This window comes from Semicossyphus pulcher, unplaced genomic scaffold (assembly GCF_022749685.1).
Source record: "Semicossyphus pulcher isolate SPU_LCO1_2020_fin unplaced genomic scaffold, fSemPul1.0.p SCAF_21, whole genome shotgun sequence".
Classification (NCBI taxonomy): Eukaryota; Metazoa; Chordata; class Actinopteri; order Labriformes; family Labridae; genus Semicossyphus; species Semicossyphus pulcher.
Window position 1 is genome coordinate 11,297,741 of NW_027211695.1, and position 22,011 is coordinate 11,319,751.

Consider the following 22,011-nt stretch of genomic DNA (forward strand, 5'->3'; position numbering starts at 1 on the left):
CCGCAGGCCGAAAGAGAAGCTGGAAAAAGACTTTGTAGCAAAAGGTTTGTAGCAACATGTACAAAAACATGAGAAGAGGGAAGCATAAAGTATTTTCTGTAACAGATGAGTGGAAGTTATATTTCTCTTACTTGTCTGTGAAGGTTCTCAGTAATTCATGGGAATTCAAAGTTTAAAACAAAAGACAATCAGTAGAATCAAAAGTTGGTTTCTGGGTTCTTTTAGCAAATACAGGTGCGCATTGTCAAGTGTGAAGGTTTAACTTGTTATAATAAACCTGTACAAATGTTTTCAGCACTGAGAGACTGGAAAGAAAGAGTAGTGACAGTCAAAAAGCAGCATCTTCGCCAGCAGATAAAAAAAAACACTTCAGGCAGCTTTACAGTAATTCACACCAGAGTACACACATTCATCATTGGTTGTGTCGTTCCTCTGTCTTCTTGATGTGTTGGGCCGGTTAATGCTTAAAGCAGCATAAAACAGGTTGTCAGCATCTCTGTGATCCTGTTAAAAAACATGTAAAAGTTTATTACCATATGGACCTTGGCATAAATTCCAATATGTAAAAAAACAAACAATGTTCATAGTTCAGGTCATTTAAAGGGAAAAATCTCACCTCAATGTTTCTTGTGGAGGAAGCCTCTGTTTGTGAAACACAGAAAAGGCTGTTTTATTCAAAACTTATGTTCAGTGGACAGAGGCAGATACAAACAGTGTTAGTTACCTTACCTTGTGAGTGGAAACTATTTCTTTTGTTCATTTTGTTCATGAAGAAAGCCAGAACAACAACCAGGATAGTCATGAAGATCAAAGCTCCACTCAAAAGATAAACCAAGACAAGTGACCAGTCCATCTTATCTGCAGAGTGCAAGACATCAGAAACCGAGCTTTCAGTTTTCTCTTTGTTCAGGTTAAATTTGATCAGGGAGTTATCATGTATCAAATAAGAAAGGTTTCTTACCTTCAAAGTCCAGTTTGGTGCCTTTTCCAAACAGTATGTGTCCACATGAGACAACAGCACAGTAGTAGATCCCAACATGAGAACGATTCAGGCTCGTCATTGGCAATTTGTAGACACAAGTGTTTGTTGCTGTGTTGCGTTTCCTCTCACACTGATCATTCCTGCCTCCATGGGTGTAAATGAGTCCTGGATGAGATTCTTCAGAGTCTTTGAACCAGTAAACACTGTGTTCTCCATCACAGGTCCCGGTTTGTACTGTACAGTTCAGAGTCACAGAGCCTCCTGGCTGGATGGTCTCAGATCCTGACTGCTGGACCAAAACTGGGACATTCAAACCTGAACCCTTTACATCGACAATAATGGTCTCCAAAATTTCAAACATATTGAAAAAGCAACTTATGCAGTAATAAGTAGCTGAGTCTGAACTTCGCAAATCTGAGATTGTCAAGTGATTTTTACCGTTTTCAGTATCCAGTGAGAAGCGTTGGTTGTTCTTGAATTCATTATGAAAACTGTCATTTCCATACTTGTATAAGGCAGAGATGAGCTTTAGTTCCTGTCCCAGAGTTTGCTTATACCAGTAAAGCCTTGGAACACCATCCCCATTATGGACACATTGCAGAGTCAAGCTCTCTCCAGTTTTCCGTCTCAATTGACGAACAGAAGAGGATAATTTAGAAGCAGTTGTCTGGGCTAAAATGAAATTAGAGAAAAAGCAAATGCAGTTACTTTTGTTACCTTGTCATTGAATTCAGCAAAAGTATTGCATTCAAAAGTCATTATTTGAACTGGGAGTGAAAATACATTCAATAATACAAGCTTAAAGCCATCAAAACACAACTCACCAATGTCTCCCAGGACCAAACATGTCAGATAGAAGACGAACTTTGGAGATGTCATTGTGCTCAAATCGTCGCACTGAATGAAAGAATACTGACAGTTTCTCTCCTCTACACAGACCAGGCTGCATTTGATTGGCCAACAGTAGATGACATCTTATGACATATATGGGAAACATAATCACATGCTCACTGTCACCTACAGTGTAACCCTTTTCAGAAGATTCACATGGTGAGAGATACTGTATGTGACAACATTATCCAGGCAGTACATTTAAAATCAGTGAAAAATTATCAGGCAGACAAACAGACTAACGGTGACTTTTAAAATTCTATGTTTTTGTCAACAAATTATTTTCAATATCTTCCTTTCATTTATTTGTTTGTTTGTTTGATTTTTAACTTAGTTTTTATTAAATTCCGTTTTTTATCAGCACAATACATGTATACATTTCAATACAGTTCAGTAAGTTTCTTTTCCTTTTCCCAGCTGTATGTGTATTTTTACAAACATCCATAGGCGATATAGGATGAAATTAAAGAAAATAATAACAGTCATAGCAAGTAATTATATAATAAAAAAAATATTGTTATTGCATCAATAAAGGTTGCATAGGTTCCAATCTTTTAGTAAAGGTGGCTTTCTGAAGCCTCAGTGAGAATGTGATCTGCTCCATTTGATAAATATCCAAAACTTTTTGAGTCCATGTATTGTATGAGGGAGGTTCTGGTTTCAACCATCCGATGGTTATAGACTTTAAGCTGGCAGTGAGTAATATATTCAGGAGGTATTTATCTGCCCTCCTATCCAGACCTTTGGATATTACTATGTTTCGGTTTACGTGTCAGCATGTTAGAATCTGCAAATTTTCAGTAAACATAAAGTATTTTCGTTTTTTAGGGAAGTCGCTTCGAAGACAGAGTATGTCTATCTTTAGATTTACGTCCAGTTCATTCCAGTATTTGAGTATAATGTACCAGAACCAGTTTTGCCAAATTTACAGTTTAGAGCTAATATGTATACATATACTATATATATATATATACATATATATATATACTATATATACAGGCATACTTATAACAAAGAAAAGGCGCTAGAAACATATACATGTTAAGTAATAATAACAGTAATGATACAGGGCTGCACGGTGGTGCGCTGTTGCCTCATAGCTAGAAGGTCACTGGTTCAAACCCTGGTTTGGGCAAGGTGGGCCCTTCTGTGTGGAGTCCATGTCCAAAGACATGCTCGTAAGTTTAATTGGTGACTCTAAATTGCCCATATGTGTGGGTGTGAGTGTGAAAGGTTGTCTGTCTCTATGTGTCAGCCCTGTGACTGACTGGCGACCAGTCCAGGGTGTACCCCGTCCTTTGCCAAATGACAGCTAAGATAGGCTCCAGCCCCCCCGCGACCCTGAACAGGATAAGCGGGATAGATAATGGATGGATGGATGGATAATATGATACACAAGATATAATAAAATGGGATTGGATATATAATATAATTTAATAATATCACACATAACCCAAACTAATAGATATACATATATATAAACACATTCAAGTTGTGAAGGCAGATGTGAAAAATAGGCATAGCAAAAGTGCAAAGATATTTAGTCCAGTTCAGTGGCTATAGGTTTGGCATGTACAGATATGTTGTACAGCCTGATTGAGGTAGGTAGGAAAGACCTTCTCTATCTATATGTGGAACAGTGGGGATGGAAAAGCCACAGAGAGTGTGGCTAAAATCGCTCTTCAGATTGTCCAGACTGTTATGGAGAGAATGGGAGACATTGTCCAAAATAGTGATGAGTTTCTCCAATATTCTAGCCTCTAACACCTCTTCAAGTCTGACGTGCTGCAGGCCCACAACAGACTCAGCCTTCTTAATCAGCTTATTCAGTCTGTTGGCGCCCTTTGCTGTGATGCTGATAACAACAGACTGGTAAAACATGAGGAGAATTTTGCTGCAGAATTTAAATGACCCGAGCCTCCTCAGGAAGTAAAGCCAGCTCAGGCCCTTTCTGTATACAGCATCCGTCTTGGTAGACCACTCCAGTCTGTTATCCAGTTGTACACTCAGGTACCTGTAGGTCTTGATGATCTCCATGTCATTCCCACTGATGCAGACTGGAGAAGGAGAGGTCTTTTTTCTTTCTCCTTGTTTTCCCCACATTAAGCTGCAGATGATTGTCCCTACACCACCTCACAAACCTTTCCACCAGGCCCCTATACTCCTCCTCCTGTCCACCCTCAATACACCCCACGAGAACTTTTGTAAATGACATAAGTTGGAGTTGTAATGAAAGTCTGATGTGTAGGTGGTAAAGAGGAAGGGGCCCTGAGGGGCCCTGATGTTGCTCACCACATGGTCAGACACACAGCTTTGCAGCCTCACCAACTGTGGCCTGCCCGTCAGGTATTCCACGATTCATGAGAACAGAGGGGCTTCCACCACTATGTCCTCCACTTTCTCCTTCAGCACCCTGGGCTGGATGGTGTTGAAGGCACTTGAGAAGTTGAAGATAATGATCCTCACTAAGCTGTTGGATCTGTCCAAGGAGCAGTATGCTCTCTGCAGCAGGTATATAATTGCATCATCCACACCTACATGATGCTGGTACACAAACTACATGGGGGCTTTTGCTGAGCACACTGCTGGTCTGAGGTGTGCTAAGACCAATCTCTCCATGACCATGATCAGGTAAGAGGTTAGTGCGATGGGCCTGTAGTCGTTCAGGGCTACAGGATACTCCTTCTTGGGCACTGGTGCCAGGCATGATGTTTTCCATAGTACAGGAACTCTCTGGGCCCTATAGTCCACCCGGCGCAAACCGCGCAGCGCAAGTATCATTGCTATCTTCCACCCAGCGCAGCCGTCATTTTCACGCCCAGCGCCCACGTCTTGTAAATAGCAAGTGATCTTTTGCTGCCTTTAGCGCCCGTGGGTGTGTTGGTTTTGAAATGAGGTGTGGCCAGGCAAACGGGTGGCGTGTTGCTATGTAGAGGACATCTAGAGGACCTTCGACCAACAAAAGCCTGGTCTGAAGTCTACAGCGCAATGTGCTCCTGCTAATTAGAGGGCGCAACATTTAGATGAACACATTTGCCGTCACAGGTGGGTTCACAATGCGCGTTCCTCCGCTCCTTACGCACATGGGGATGGACAGCAGCACCTCCTTCTTGATTAAATAGGCCAGCTGCTTCTTTGTTCAGATGCATGAAAATGGAGTCATAAATGGCTCAGCGAATTTGGAGACGGCAAAGAGAGAGGGTCTACCATCCGAGGACAACATACCTGGGGCTCAGCGAGGAGGAATGCCCCTCTAAACTTCCGTTATCCCGGCAGGTGGTAACCGAAATATGCCATCATCGTGTAAGGTTAAACATGCATGCGCAAATTATCCTGGATCAAGCCATGACTCATTTATCCTGGCCAACTCTGTCATTCCCGTAGTCTTCCAGGGGAATCCCCCTCTGGAGGGGTGGCTGTTAGGGGACAATGTCTATCCATTAAAGATATGGCTTATGACACCATTCATCATCAACAGTGCGTGACATTTCGTTCAATCAGAAACACACTGAAGCTCGTGCTGTTATAGAAAGAACGTTTGGACTGCTGAAAAAGTGTTTCAGATGTTTGGATCAGTCAGGTGGAACATTACAGTGCAGCCCTCAGAAGGACGCAGCATTCTTTGTGGCATGCTGTGTTGCACAACATTGCCAAACGTCATGGATGTATATGTGAAATAAATGAGGACACATTGCAGGACTTTAGATCTGATATGCCAGCAGCAGCACGGGCTATAAGGAATCAGCTGGCAGAGCTGCATCATCTCTAACCTGGTAAGCAAACTGACTTGTATTATATACCGATATGTATTATATATTATATTGTATTATATTGTAAGAGAAGGGCACAACAACATCAAGAAGTTACAGATTTGAGGTGTGTGCTGGGAGTTTTCTGTCATTTAGAGCGACCATTTACTGACTGAGAGAACAGCATATTAAAAAACAACTTGAGAAGCAGAAATATCATGGCCTGGTGATGCACTTATTTGACTGTATTTCGTTACTGGCAGTTTAATTCCCAGTTAGACAGTAGACATTGGTCTAAAATGTTTCATTTTAGACTACATGGCATACTAAATAAAGCATTTTAATTATAAACATAAACAAAACAGGCTTTCGATTAATTTTATTTCCACAAAATTTATTGCTCATCATTACAAAGCACAAAAAACAAGTATTTAAATGATTAAAGTAAATTAGACAAAAAAATATAAATATCACTTTATATATTAACTCAAATTTCGCTTAAACTCGGATTCAAGTTTTTTGTTCTTTCCCCGACCTTGCCGGCGGACACCACAAGGCATGGCTCGGGAGGCATCCATCAGCTGGGTGGCTGAGTGGTGCTGGCCGGATGAGGAGAGCAGGTGGCTGGAGGAGTGAAGCTGGTGGCCGGAAGAGGAGAGCTGGGGCCTTCAGTACCAAAAGACTGATGCCATGTGTTCCAGCAGCCTGGTGAAGTCTCCCCAGCACCCAGCAGAAAGAGAAACTGGAAAAAGACTTTGTAGCAAAAGGTTTGTAGCAACATGTACAAAAACATGAGAAGAGGAAAGCAGTATTTTTTATAACAGATGAGTGGAAGTTATATTCCTCTTACTTGTCTGTGAAGGTTCTCAGTAATTCATGGTAATTCAAAGTTTAAAACAAAAGACAATCAGTAAAATCAAATGTTGTTGGTTTCTGGGTTCTTTTAGCAAATACAGGTGCACATTGTCAACTGTTAAGGTTTAACTTGTTATAATAAAACTGTACAAATGTTTTCAGCATTGGGAGACTGGAAAGAAAGCTAGAAGAAGACTTTGTAGCATACAGTGTTTTTTATAACAGATGAGTGGAAGTTGTATTCCTTTTAACGTGTCAGTGAAGGTTCACAGTAATCCATTGTAAATAAAAGTTTAAAACAATAAACAACATTTGATTCTCTTGATTGAATGGTAAGAGGAATGGTTGAATCTAAAAGGCCTCTGGACTTGGATGAAAGGCTTCTTCATTTCTAACCTGACTGGAGGTCAACCTTGACCTTTCAATCAAGAGAATAAAAGTTGCTGGTTTCTCGGTTCTTTTAGCAAATACATATGCACATTGTAAACTGTTTAAGTGGTTATAATAAAATTGTATGAATATTTTCAGCGATCCAGCACAGAGAGACCGGAAGGAAAGAGTAGTGACAGTCGGAATATAGCATCTTCGCCAGCAGATAAAAAAACCACTTCAGCCAGCTTAACAGTCATTTCACACTGGAGTATACACATTCATTTTTGGTTGTGTCGTTCCTCTGTCTTCTTGATGTGTTGGGCCGGTTAATGCTTAAAGCAGCATAAAATAGGTTGTCAGCGTCTCTGTGATCCTGTTAAAAAACATGTAAAAGTTTATTACCATATGAACCTTGACAAGTTTCAAAATGTCAAAAAAGGGAAAACATTCACCTCAATGTTTCTTGAGGAGGAAGCCTCTGTTTGTGAAACACAGAAAAAGCTGTTTTATTCAAAACTTATGTTCAGTGAACAGAGGCAGATACAAACAGTGTTAGTTACCTTACCTTGAGAGAGGAAACTATTTCTTTTGTTCATTTTGTTCATGAAGAAAGCCAGAACAACAACCAGGATAGTCATGAAGATCAAAGCTCCACTCAAAAGATACACCAAGACAAGGGAACAGTCCGTCTTATCTGCAGAGTGCAAGACATCAGAAATCGAGCTTTCAGTTTGTATCTCTTTGTTCATGTTAAATTTGATCAGGGAGTTATCATGTATCAAATAAGAAAAGTTTCTTACCTTCATGGTCCTGGATGGTCTCAGATCCTGGCTGCTGGATCAAAACTGGGACGTTCAAACCTGAACCTTTTATATCAACAATAATGGTCTCCAAAATGTCCAACGTGTTGAAAGAGCAACTTATGCAGTTATAAGTAGCTGAGTCAGAACTCTGCAAATCTGAGATTGTCAAGTAATTTTTACCGTTTTCAGTATCCAGTGAGAAGCGTGGATTGTTCTTGAATTCATCATGAAAACTCTCATTATTTTCATACTTGTATAAGGCAGAGATGAGCTTTAGTTCCTGTCCCAGAGACTGCTTATACCAGTAAAGCCTTGGAACACCATCACCATTATAGACACATTGCAGAGTCAAGTTCTCCCCAGTTTTCCGTCTCAATTGACGAACAGAAGAGGATAATTTAGAAGCAGTTGTCTGGGCTAAAATGAAATTAGAGACAAAGCGAATGCAGTTACTTTCATTACCTTGCGATTGAATTCAACAAAAGGATTGCATTAAAATTTAAACAATCGAATTGGGAGTAAAAATACATTCAATTTTAAAAACTGAAGCCATAAAAACACAACTCACCAATTTGCCCCAGGACCAAACATGTCAGATAGAAGACGAACTTTGGAGATGTCATTGTGCTCAAATCGTTGCGCTAAATGAAAGAATGCTGACAGTTTCTCTCCTCTACACAGACCAGGCTGCGTTTGATTGGCCAATAGTAAATGACATCATAAGATCTTTTAGGAAACATAGTCACATGCTCACTGTCACCTACAGTGCCACAAGATTCACATGGTGGGTGATGTATGACAACAGCATTACCTTTAAAATGAATAAAAAACAAATAGTCTGCATGTACAGTATATGGAAATACCAGTTCCAATAATAATAATAATAATAATGATAATAATAATGATAGGAGTTTATCAATGCTCAGCATCTAACCATTGTCTGGTTGCCATTATGTCACAAGGACATGATTTTAAGCAGACAGTCCATAGTTGATATTGCATAATGATATTAAGCTGCAGTCAAGATAGCGCACACTGTATTCCGTGTTGCATTAAGAGAGACATATTTTACAGTTATGTTAGAGGTATCAAACTACCATACAAATAGTAAATACTGAATTTAAAATAATACAACTTTGCATTGTGTTTCTGATGCCTTGATTGCAAATATCCAACCTCCTCAAATGTAATAGATCAGCAGAATTTGTCACAGAATTCTAATATCTGAATAAACAGATGTTGACTTTTACAATTGTATGTTTCTGTCCGACAAAATATGTTCAATATTTTTTATTTATTTTAATGGCATGTTAAATGGGATATGACTCAATACAAGGTCTATATCTGCAAGCACACTTTCCTGGTAACTAAGGTTCTACTGTTGACCTTGTGGTTATGATCTGAATATTGTCTGAAGTCCAAACACCTCCACATCCTGCTGAAAACAACTGCGGGGGGCCACAGCAGTGACAAAATACACAGCAAGACAAGCAGCCACAGCCAGCCGTCACATTTATGTAAGATGCTCTGCCTTCTCACTTCCTTGACTACAACAAGAAGCTTTACAATTCATGTATTGCAACTGTTGCTGTAGAGCACATTTGTGTCTGATTCCAGAAGATCTAATCGCCAGATATTTGCTCTGCAGCGTTCTGATTTTGCAACATATTTAAGTTCATAAACTGCCCCTAAACTGTCTTATTAGCTAGGACTCACTTGTTACTTGAGTCATATTCAGTAGTGGTCAAAGCTTGCAATTACATCAACAGGACCATTCCATTTTTTGGTGACGTGACAGTCACAGAATTATATCTAAGAAATAATTCCAATTTGTGAACTAACTGGTCATTAGACTGGTGTTTATCTACTAAAAAAATGTGAAGTACACAAGATAGAGTGGGTCAATAAGCTGCTTTAAAGGCCATATTGTATTTTATGAAGTTGTCCATTTTGCAATTTTCCACATTATTGGCTGGCAGCCGGGGCAGCCCGACACACGGGTCTGTATGTGACTGACTGAGTAGCTGACTGACAGAGTGGCTGACTGAGTAACGGTACTGTCACAGCCGTAGAGAGAGAGAGTTGCGACATCTTAATGGTGGATCATTGAGCACATTGGACCTCCACTGACGCAACTCTCTGTCTATATGGCTCTGGATACTTTGTTCGAGGAGTAGGCGGGGCTGCTCCTCTGCTGCTCGTCCGCTGTCCTACCCTACGTCTGCAGCGCACACCTGCTTTCAGACACGTTGTCATCGGCCTCATAAGGACAGTCAGAATCAGAATCAGAATCAGAAATACTTTATTAAACCCTGAGGGGAAATTCGGGTCCTTGTAACACATTGTTTGCTTACAATGTAATCTGAATCGATGGTGTTTAGTCACTGCTTCAGAGTAAAGGGGGAAAATGTGATGATGATGTGATTATAGACTTAGTATCCACTGTTAGCATCACTACAATGTTAATGCTGTACCTTCCCTGCAGTGTCTGCCATGACAGCATTATATGTATATATGATTATTTGTTATAAGTACGCACATTTTCCCGAGGTCAATTATTGATTGATTATAAAGCATAAAAACACAACATTTTTAAGCATTTATTTGCAAGATGGTCATTTCATTACAATACACACTTTTCCTATAAAAAACTGTCATTGTCTACTTAAAGAAACAAAAAGATATTTGCAACCGCACAGACTAAAAACCAGAGAATTTCATTATCATGAATATGTCTGACCCTTTGTCAAACATACAAACATGTCTTCTCTTCAACGCAGGAAGTGAGAAAAAAAACTTTGTAGCATACAGTGTTTTTTATAACAGATGAGTGGAAGTTGTATTCCTTTTACGTGTCAGTGAAGGTTCACAGTAATTCATGGTAATTAAAAGTTTAATACAATAAACAACATTTGATTCTCTTGATTGAAAGGTAAGAGGAATGGTTGAATCCAAAAGGCCTCTGGACTTGGATGAAAGGCTTCTTCATATCTAAACTGACTGGAGGATCTCTTCAAGAGCTTAAACTAAATCCAGATGCATTTTGGATTCAACTATTCCTCTGACCTTTCAATCAAGAGAATGAAAGTTGCTGGTTTCTCGGTTCTTTTAGCAAATACATGCGCACATTGTAAACTGTTTAAGTTGCTGTAATAAAATTGTACAAATATTTTCAGCGATCCAGCACTGAGAGACCAGAAACAAAGAGTAGTGACAGTCGAAATGCAGCATCTTCGCCAGCAGATAAAAAAAAGCACGCATCAGGCAGCTTAACAGTCATTTCACACCAGAGTACACACATTCATTTTTGGTTGTGTTGTTCCTCTGTTTTCTTGATGTGTTGGGATGGTTAATGCTTAAAGCAGCATAAAACAGGTTGTCAGTGTCTCTGTGACCCTGTTAAAAAACATGTAAAAGTTTATTACCATATGGACCTTGGCATAATTCCAATATGTCAAAAAACAAACAATGTTCATAGTTCAGGTCATTTAAAGGGAAAAAAATCTCACCTCAATGTTTCTTGTGGAGGAAGCCTCTGTTTGTGAAACACGGAAAAATCTGTTTTATTCAAAACTTATGTTCAGTGAACAGAGGCAGATACAAACAGTGTTAGTTACCTTACCTTGAGAGTGGAAACTATTTCTTTTGTTCATTTTGTTCATGAAGAAAGCCAGAACAACAACCAGGATAGTCATGAAGATCAAAGCTCCACTCAGAAGATACACCAAGACAAGTGACCAGTCTGTCTTATCTGCAGGGTACAAGACATCAGAAACCAAGCTTTCAGTTTTTATCTCTTTGTTCATGTTAAATTTGATCAGGGAGTTATCATGTATCAAATAAGAAAAGTTTCTTACCTTCAAAGTCCAGTTTGGTGCCTTTTCCAAACAGTATGTGTCCACATGAGACAACAGCGCAGTAGTAGATCCCAACATGAGAACGATTCAGGCTCGTCATTGGCAATTTGTAGACACAAGTGTTTGTTTCTGTGTTGCGTTTCGTCTCACACTGATCATTCCTCCCTCCATGGGTGTAAATGAGTCCTGGATGAGATTCTTCAGAGTCTTTGAACCAGTAAACACTGTGTTCTCCATCACAGGTCCCGGTTTGTACTGTACAGTTCAGAGTCACAGAGCCTCCTGGCTGGATGGCCTCAGATCCTGACTGCTGGACCAAAACTGGGACGTTCAAACCTGAGCCCTTTACATCGACAATAATGGTCTCCAAAATGTCCAACATGTTGGCATAGCATCTTATGCAGAAATAAGTAGCTGAGTCTGAACTTTGGATATCTGAGATTGTCAAGTGATTTTTACCATTTTCTGTATCCAGTGAGAAGCGTGGATTGTTCTTGAATTCATCATGAAAACTGTCATTCGTTCCATACTTGAAGAAGTCAGAGATGAGCTTTAGATCCTGTCCCAGAGATTGCTTATACCAGTAAACCCTTGTAGCAGCTTCACCATTATAGACACATTGCAGAGTCAAGCTCTCCCCAGTTTTCCATCTCTCTTGACGAATAGAAGAGGATAATTTAGAAGCAGTTGTCTGGGCTAAAATGAAATTCGAAAAAAGGTTGTAGTAACTTGAGTTAACTTGTGATTGAATTCAGTGTAATTATAACATTAGAAACAATTGAAACATTTGACTTAGGACTTAAAATACATTCAATTTTAAAAACTGGAGCCATAAAAACACAACTCACCAATGTCCCCCAGGACCAAACATGTCAGATAGAAGACGAACTTTGGAGATGTCATTGTGCTCAAATCGTTGCACTGAATGAAAGAATACTGACAGTTTCTCTCCTCTACACAGACCAGGCTGCGTTTGATTGGCCAACAGTAAATGACATCGTAAGATCTATATAGGAAACATAATCACATGCTCACTGCCACCTACAGTGTCAGGTTTGGTTTTTCAGAAGATTCACATCGTGGGACATACTGTATGTGACATTATTATCCAGGCAGTACATTTAAAATCTGTGAAAAATAATTAGACCAACAAACAAACAGACGTCAGCTTTTAAAATTGTATGCTTTTGTGCGACAAAATATGTTACAATTAGGGCTGTCAATCGATTGAAATATTTAATCGCGATTAATCACATGGTTGTCCGTAGTTAACTCGTGATTAATCGCAAATTAATCGCACATTTTTTACCTGTTGTAAATGTACCTTAAAGAGATATTTTTTAAAGTTTTTAATACTGTTATCGACATGGGAATGGACAAATATGCTTCCTTTATGCAAATGTATGTTTATTATTACTGCAACATTCCAAAACAATGACAAATACTGTCCAGAATATTCTACAGAATAACCCCAAAGGTACTGCATGCTCAAAAAATATGCTGAACACAACATGGCAATCATCGCATATATCAGTGATTTCTGTGAGAAGCACATCACATGTAGACTTACTCAGTCTGGATTACCCTCTTTCTAGATGCTAATTTCTTGCTTCCACAGTTCAACTCTCTACTTCACCTTAATTCACATTTTAATTCACAAACTACTTTAATCTGTTCACTTTGCTTTGCTTCAGTCCCCCCAACACACCTGCACCTCTGCTCTCTGCATAACTTCTGGCCCCGCCCCTTCTTTCTGTCTGTCTCTCTGTCTGCTTTGTTCACTGTCTTTATCCGCAGTCTGTTTTAAAGGATTTTTCAACCTAGCCCCAATTTCCCATGTGTTTGTGTGTAAGTGACTAGTGGAGACAACAATTATTGAAATCGATCCAGTATTCAGGGAGGGAGCACCGGGCGGCAGCCATGAAATGAGATACAATGTAACTAAACGGGGCACGGGGCATACGCCAATATACAGCCACTAAAAGCGCTTGTTTTTGATACTGACAGGCTCAGATAGTTATAATAAGTGTCTGACAACACTGTGGCAGCCATGCTACTGTACCTTATGCTCTCTGTTGTTGTCTGTAACCAAGTCTCGCTCACTCCTCTCTCCTTCTTCCTGCAACAACTACAGTCTCGCGCAAGATTTCAGCGCAAGACTTCTCCTAGAGCGAGACTTAGCAAGCATCACTGCCACAAATGCCACACCAAGCTCTCCATCTGCACTCTCATTCTGATGTGCGCTCTCTCTAATACAAGCAGAAACAGACGCACACTCACACACATGCAACTAAGACATACATTTATTATAATCTTCAGACATAACTACCTGTGGCACCAACAGTTGTGTCCACAGATATTAATACACTGTCCAGTGTCAATTATGCAAGCACTGGAGAATACAGCTATGTGATCCAGCAGAAACAATAAGTAAAAACATTTACACCTTACCTTTTTTTGATGGTGAGCACACAGAACTTTAATAAACATAAGATCCTGTCCGTCTGGAGAGTTAAATAATTATTGCTGTGCGTGAAGGCAAACAGCATAAAAGTACATTCTCTTCATTTTCGTTTCTGTTTCTCCATTCGACATGTATCGTACAGTGACCTGTGTGTGTTCTGCATGTGCAGGGGCACAGTGGAAAGAAATAAGTTATGTGTGGTTGGGTGTGGTTGGGAGGCCTTAAACAAAGGCCTAGCAAAAAAGTTTAGGAGTGAACTGGAGGGGGCATTTAGGGACAATTGGCAGATGAGATGGATGATATGTACACAGCTGTGGATGGTTGGTAGCAACAAAAGACACTGTAGATGATGTAGCCAGTGTGGTGGGAAAATCTTACTTGTCCAGGAGGGATAATTTATTGTTTGTGGTCAGCTGGAGGACCTGAGCAAAAAGTGCAGGAAGGAAGCTCCTTGCAAAACTAAATTGATGGGCAGCAGTCACTGTCACTCAATGCTGAACCAAGGACGAGGACTCAGATGCAGACTCAGAGACAGGATGTAAAAAACAAAGTCTGTTTAATCACAAGCAAAGGTTGGTAAACAAAGGAAAGAAAGGCAGTCGAACAGGCAGAGGTATCCAAATTGGCAGGCAAAAGGCAAAAAGGTCAGAAAAGGTCAGATGGCACATGAGGAGGACAACACAGAGACTAAATACTCTAGAGGGGTAGAGACAATTAGACGCAGGTAAAACATATCAGGGCAGGGCAGGTGGAAACTACAGGAGGACAGGAAGTGGAGGATCTTAAAATAGAGACTAGTTGAGTATCAAAACACAAGACATGAAACACAGGGGCAACAAAATAAAGTTAACCAACCCGACCTAGACGTGATACTTTCTGGCTGTTACAAAACCACAACTCACACTCAAATTACTGAAGTTCCTTTGCTGCAGTGCACCTCAACATCAGGCAGCAAGGCATGGCATTGGCTAGTCACGTACATGCAAGAACACATCCCTGCTAAATTACTACTACTTACTACTCTTACTGTCTACATTTACTTTTGATTATGAAGTCGAAAGATTGTTGCCACTGTGATGACTTTTCAGAGCAGTGAAGTCATGTCTCTGCATGTCAATAATATTTAAAGTCCTCTGATATGCCATGCATTTACTTGTCGCTCTGACTAAACTTGTCAGATCTTATTCCATTGTCGTGATGGTAATTTTAACATCACACCCCCACAAATGCAACACTGTGTTGTTTGCAGGGGAACTTTTTTGGCTGAATATAGGCTTAAGTTCAACTACTTCACATCCTGCTGATAACAACTGCAGGGGGCCACTGAAGTGACAAACAATACACAGCAAAGGGTTAAATTACCCCATTCCTGTGTCAAAAGAACAGAGAAAAATGACCAAATAATGAAGAAAACTGAGCTGCTAAAGGACCAGTGTGATTTTGGGAGATCTATTGGTAAAGGTATTGGCAGAAATAACATATAATTTGTATTACTTTAATCTTTATCATATTATCACTTAAAAACAAGCATTGCTGTGTTTTCTCCAAAACGTCTTGAGGGAATTTCTTAAAATTTTGCACAACTGTTCACATGGAGTCAAGAATGATGGGATAAGATTTTGGTGGTCAAAGGTCAATGTCACTGTGATCTCCCAAAACACGTTTCTAATGATAATAAAAGTTGGCACAAATGTCCTCTTGGACTCAAAAATGAACTAATTAGATTTTGGTGGTCAAAGGTCAAAGGTCAAGATCACTGTGATCTCACATTCATCCCATTCTTATGAACACAATATCTCAGGAATGCTTTGAAGGAATTTCCTAAAATGTGGAACAAACATCTACTTGATGATGAACTGAGTAGATTTTGGTGGTCAAAGGTAAAGGTCACTGTGACCTCACAAAACAGGTTTGTGGCCATAGTTCAACAACTCATATGCTGATTATAATAAAATTTCGCAAAAACGTCCTCTTGGACTCAAAAATGATCTGATTAGATTTTGGTGGTCAAAGGTCAATGTCACTGTGATCTCACATCCATCCCATTCTTGTGAACATGATATCTCAGGAATGCCTTGCAGGAATTTCTTAAAATTTGGCACAAACATTTACTTGGACTCAAGGATGAACTGAGTAGATTTTGGCGGTCAAGGTCACTGTGACCTCACAAAAAACGCTTGTGGCCATAATTCAACAATTTATATGGTAAATGTTAAGTGGACTGTACTTATATAGCACTTTTTTAGTCTTTGCACTCTCACTCAAAGCTGTTTTCACAATACATATCACATTCACCCATTCACACACACATTCATACACTGATGGCAGAGTAAAGTGCCCAACTGTCAATCAGTTATCACATTCATACCTGTTGGCTATCGGAGTAATTTGGGTTTCAGTTACTTGCCCAAGGACACTTGGACATGTAGCCTGAGGGAGCTGGGGATCAAACCACCGACCTTCCGATTGAAAGATGACCGACTCTACCACTGAGCCAAAGCCACCCATGCTTCTTCTTCTTCTAATTTTTATTATTATTATTATTATTATTACATGCTTATTATGCCAATTTTTTACACAAATTCTAATAGGTTTGAAATTATGAAGTGATCTCAAGGTACTTCTAGGGATCCACCCTTTTTACTTCCTCTCACTGGATGAAAACCAGGACAGGGGGCCTCCTGTTCCTCTGGTAACTGCTTATATTGAACCAATATCGAACTTAAGGTGATGATAATTGCTCTTTATCAGTACTCTCTCCTCCTCTGTAAAAAATAGTCTCTAAGTGAGGGCAACACATTTCTCACTGGAAAGTATTCACGGAAATCATACATGTCGCTATAGTATTACATTCCATTTCGCCAAAACATACACTTAATACCTTTTATTAACTTTTGTTGATTTCTTAACCTTTGGCGGAGGCATACAGCCACAAGGCAGTTTTGTATTTCTTACCTTTGAATACACTGTTTATATCTACTGGGGGAGCATGTCTCATGAACCAAGTCAGCCATGCTGTCCTGCCATTTTATATAGTAGCCCAGAAAGGACAAACAAAACACTGACCCTAGACTGGGCCTTTTTGGCTGGACAATATGAAAAAAAAATCTGTCTATATGACTCGTAAGCTATATTCAGTGTATACACATACACCGTCTTCTGTGTTGTGGTTTAAAAAAATGTGAGACACACAACATCGGAATCTGTGCATGGTCATTATAAATAGATGTAATCCTTTTATACAGGTGTAAAGATAAGATGTGAGTATGACACTCTGCTCTCTAACTCTTCCAGCAATTGTAAGTTTTGATATAACTTAAGATAGTGCTTTATTGATATCCTTTATTTATATCATATGTATGTATATATATACAGTTCATTTGATGCAGTGATTTTTTTTTTAATTTTGAATGACAGTTTTCTACAAGTACTACAAGTAAAATGCCTTCTTACTGCTTACTCTGTTGGCTTGAAGAGTGTAAGAGAAGCCACCTCTGATACACAGTATCACAGTAAGAGACATCCTGTTTGAAACCAGGTAGACAGAAAAACAAAGACCTGCATCAGACCGTTAGCCAAACATACAGAGATTTCATCTTTTGTCTGCAGACCACAGGAGAAGAAAAGGGTTTGTAGCAATACAAACAAAACATGAAAAGATGAAGGTATACTGTATTTCCTTATATATAGGAGTAGATGTTTTAATCATTGTACCTTTAAATAAAAAAAAATTCTGCAGGCTACTAGAACAGGCATTTCACGAGATGCGTACAGCAACAAAAGAGGGTTCATTCATTATACAGTGTGTACCTGAAATCAAAATGGCAATAACATAATTACATCTTACAAAAAATAATAAAGTTAAACACACAGCATGTTCAGTACTGATGCATGACGCCAGAGTACACGCATTCAGTCCTCAAGTCGTCCCTCTGTTTTCTTGACCTGTTGGCCTTGTGAACTCTCAAAGCAGCGTAATGGAGGTTGTCTTCACAGTGATTACCCTAGAAACAAAAAATATATCAACTATAACAGCTGCAAAAGGCGATGATCTGGGTCGAAGCAGATTGCTAGCTTTTGCATGTTCGCTTCTTACAGAATTGCCAAAAAGTCAAACTCACTTGTGTTTTTTATAAAATAAACAATTGTGGTCATCACTAAGTAGAACCTTTTTTGTCCTGTATATCTGACATGGAAGGAAATATTGAAGTTTCTTTCAGAACTTTAGATCAAGGAAGTCTGTAGATGTTGCTGACTTTGTTTGGGTGTTTTTTTTATTTATTTTATTTTGCCATTTTGCCTTTATTAGGACAGTTGAAGAGAGACAGGTAATGTGAGGTAGAGAAAGTTGGGAATGACATGCAGCAAAGGGCCCAGGGTTCGAGTTGAACCTGTGGCCACTGCTTTGAGGACTGTAGCCTCTGTATATTGGGCACCTGCTCTACTGACTAAGATAAACCAGTGCCCCAACTACATTTTTTTTTTATATTGGTTGATATGAATATTGTTTTTTTTTTTTATAAAATTTTTTTGAGCAGCAGCCCAGATGCATCCGACTTTTGACTGAGAATCTTAACTAAAGATCAAGATACCGGTTCCAAGTTTAATGCGAGAATGTAAACTTGATTATCAAGGCACCACATTAAGGTCATTGACCCTCGTTTTTGTGCCTTAGTAGTGGGTGGAATTTGCGAATGTCAATTTTTGTTCTTACTGTTAGTTTTGGTCTTACAGTTCTCCAACAATTTTCACTGATATACTGTATAAGGAGGAAGAAGAAGATGAGGAGCTATACAATGCAGCACCAGCAGCGAGCTTCACTGTTTGGACCCTTCATGAATGACATGAAACAGTAAAGCTTACTCAGGTAATTGAACAGTGATTTTAAATAGATTATATTTACCTCTGGATTTGTTGTGGTGGAGGCTGAAACTCTTTGAGAATCTGTCATGAAACAAAATAAAGTGTTTATTTAGGGGTGGCTGTGGCTCAGTGGTAGAGTCGATCGTCTTTCAATTGGAATTTTGACGGTTCGATCCCCAGCTCCCTCAGTCTACATGTCCAAGTGTCCTTGGGCAAGACACTGAACCCCAAATTGTTCCCGATGGGATAGCTAACGGGTATGAATGTGATAACTGCTGGACATCAGTGTATGAAAGTGTGTGTGACATATAGTGTAAAATCAGCTTTGAGTGGTCGCAAAGACTACAAAAGCGCTATATAAGTACAGACTATTTACCATTTAAAGACATTTTCAGTGAATACAATGTGATAGATAGAAACAGTACCACTTACCTGAACATTGGCAGCTTCTTTTGTTCATCTTGTAAACTGAGATAGTCAGTAAAACACTCAGGATGGTGGTGAATGCCAAACCTCCACTCAAGAAATACACAAGAGAGTCGGGAGAGTTGTCCTTCTCTGCTGATAGCAAGACATAAGGACACATCATCTTTACATGACGTAACCCATTTATGCCCCAGGCCCAAATAAGTGGATTGCAATTGTCTTGATTACAGTGTTTGACCACCTGACAGTACAGACAAGTTGGTTTTTACACTATACACTATCCCGCTTGGTATGTAACTGGGTCTCAACTAAAATAATAATTAAAAAGTAATAAATACATGGCAAAAAATGTTTTTTGTGTTTATTTTTGAAAAAAATCAGCTAATACATTTAAACAGACATATCAGCATCAACCTTAAAAATCCAATGTTGCTCAGGCCATACCTTTCAGCTGTAACTTCCGGATTCATGTAGTATCTGATGGAGTAATCATAGTAATTTATTGCTACAACTTTCTACTTACCTGCTACGTCAAATTTTGTTCCATTTCCAAACAGTATGTTTCCACATGTGGCAACAGCGCAGTAGTAGGGCCAAGTATGAGAGCGATCCAAGGTCTCCATTGGCAAGTTGTAGACACATGTGCTTGTGTTGGATTTCTTCTCACATTGATCATTCCTGCCTCCATTGGTGTAAATGAGTCCGGGTTGAGATTCTTCAGAGTTTCTGAACCAGTAAACACTGTGTTCTCCATCACAGGTCCCAGTGTGGACTGTGCACGTCATAGAGCCTCCTGGCTGGATGGTCTCAGATGCCGACTGATGGACGAAAGCTTGGACGTTTAAACCCGAACCCTTAACACTGAGAGTAGCTCCCTCTGCAAATTCAAAATTGTATGCATAGCAGCTTATACAGTAATAAGTCGCTGAATCTGAAGGGACCAAATTTGAGATTGTCAAGTGATTTGTCGCGTTTTTAGTTTCCAGTGTGAAGCGAGGATTGTCCTTGAATTCTTCACTAAAAGTGCCCTTTGTATCGTGCTTATAGAAGCTAGAGATGAGCCGTGGTTCCTGTCCCAGAGTTTGCTTGTACCAGAAAATCATTGCTGCAACATCCCCTTCATAGAAACATCGTAATGTCACGCTTTCACCAACATTAGCTGATTTAAAACCACTCTCTTGACGCACAGATGAGGTCAATTTTATATCAGTTGTCATAGCTGAAAAGAAAAGACCAAGAAAGGGAGCATTATTCAATATAGAGGTTTCTCTTAATGTTTTAAAAGTATCAATAAGCATCTGGAAAGATAGAAACACATCCACAAAAGATAAAACTTACCCATTCTACACAAGCAAAGACAATTCACAAATAAAGTCAACTTCAGAGATGTCATCGTGATCAAAATGTCTTGATGAATGAAGAGAGCATCCAAATCTTCTCTACCCTTAGAGAGAGCACTGTGTGTGATTGGCTCACAAGAAGTGACACCAAATGTCCTATTTTGGCAACACAAGATCTTCACCCCCTCCTTTGCCTCATTTTGGTTCTTAAGTAAAGTAAGAGAGACACTCGTCTCACAATATTACTCGTAATCCTAAAGTTTAAACACACAAAACAAGAACAGAAATATTTGGTAGAGTCTTGAAACGCTCGACTGGAGTCAGTCGTTTCATGACCTGACAGCAGCTACAGAAAAAGATCAAGGACATTACAAAAGATAGATATGCTCTGAGAACTGAAGTGCAATTACAGTTACACTAGATGTATAGTATCAGACATTTCTTCTCAAACTAGTGTAAAAAAAGTCAATTATTGTCTAAAGTGAAAGTTTAAAGGTCTTTGTGAACTTTATGGGCTTCTGTATATGTAGGAAAAAGTGAAGCTTCACTTTTTACAGTAATTTCTAAAGAATCAGAAATAACCCAGGATTGGTTAAGCATAGTGTCTGCCCATCCATCATCTCTCCCAGTTTTACTTTACAATGTATTATGTCAATGTACTGTATGGCTTGCTTCTTGCTCTGGCCCCAAAAGGGAAAAAAAATCAACCTCTGCTGTGACTTAAGTTTCCACCGATGGATAACCATTGACCAGAAGACAAAAGAGCATTTTCCATAGGTGACATACAGACACTAATGGGCTTATTAAATGAACAAATGTTGAATTAGCTTAATTTCCACTGCACTTTCTAGAGCAGAGACATTTGAAAACATACACTAAAAAACACAATGCAGTCAAAGTCACTTTAATGATTATAGAGTACAAAAGTTCTAATTAGTCAGATATAGGCATATTTTCTGATACTGAAAGCTATTTACTGTTCGCTAGCTAGGTTTGCTCAAGAAGCCTAAATCTCCTCAACAATAATTGACTATACGTTTGTATTTTTTGCAGCTGGTGCAACAGGAGCCGCTGTCACTCAGTGGTAGAGTCAGTCGTCTCTCAATCAGAAGGTTGGGGGTTTGATCCCTGACTGCTACACTCGCAGGTCGAAGTGTCCTTGGGCAAGACACTGAACCCCGAATTGCTCCCGGTGGCATATGAATGAATGTGCATAGATCTGATTGGAGATTGGCACTTAGGCCTTTGCCATCAGTGTGTGAATGACTAGAAGACTAGAAAAGGGCTATATAAGTACAGTCCATTTACCATATACCATTAGTGGTAAATTGGCTATAAATAAGTCCTTGTATCCTCTTGGCTGTCTTATGTTTTTTTCTACTGGCTGTCTACCAAATATATGTGTGGAA

At 39.4% G+C, this 22,011-nt stretch overlaps 4 protein-coding genes across 4 annotated transcripts; all 4 read right to left on the bottom strand.

Moving 5' to 3' along the window:
* Nucleotides 1–300: 300 nt before the first annotated feature.
* On the bottom strand, nt 301–1,861 carry LOC138600514 (uncharacterized). Its single transcript, XM_069671933.1, has 5 exons — nt 1,807–1,861; nt 962–1,654; nt 730–858; nt 617–642; nt 301–504 (listed from the first exon to the last, which is right to left on the bottom strand). Exons 1-5 carry the CDS (start codon nt 1,859–1,861, stop codon nt 370–372), a joined length of 1,038 nt encoding a protein of 345 aa, XP_069528034.1. The 3' UTR covers nt 301–369.
* A 5,128-nt stretch (nt 1,862–6,989) lies between these two features.
* LOC138601152 (uncharacterized) lies at nt 6,990–8,275 on the bottom strand. Its single transcript, XM_069672732.1, has 5 exons — nt 8,221–8,275; nt 7,650–8,069; nt 7,415–7,543; nt 7,302–7,327; nt 6,990–7,222 (listed from the first exon to the last, which is right to left on the bottom strand). Exons 1-5 carry the CDS (start codon nt 8,273–8,275, stop codon nt 7,103–7,105), a joined length of 750 nt encoding a protein of 249 aa, XP_069528833.1. The 3' UTR covers nt 6,990–7,102.
* A 2,622-nt stretch (nt 8,276–10,897) lies between these two features.
* Nucleotides 10,898–12,412, bottom strand: LOC138600513 (uncharacterized). The gene is made up of 5 exons (XM_069671932.1): nt 12,358–12,412; nt 11,510–12,205; nt 11,275–11,403; nt 11,162–11,187; nt 10,898–11,048 (listed from the first exon to the last, which is right to left on the bottom strand). Exons 1-5 carry the CDS (start codon nt 12,410–12,412, stop codon nt 10,929–10,931), a joined length of 1,026 nt encoding a protein of 341 aa, XP_069528033.1. The 3' UTR covers nt 10,898–10,928.
* Nucleotides 12,413–17,369: 4,957 nt separating this feature from the next.
* Nucleotides 17,370–20,650, bottom strand: LOC138600516 (uncharacterized). Its single transcript, XM_069671934.1, has 5 exons — nt 20,601–20,650; nt 19,786–20,481; nt 19,269–19,397; nt 18,877–18,917; nt 17,370–17,977 (listed from the first exon to the last, which is right to left on the bottom strand). Exons 1-5 carry the CDS (start codon nt 20,602–20,604, stop codon nt 17,852–17,854), a joined length of 996 nt encoding a protein of 331 aa, XP_069528035.1. The 5' UTR covers nt 20,605–20,650; the 3' UTR covers nt 17,370–17,851.
* Nucleotides 20,651–22,011: the final 1,361 nt, after the last annotated feature.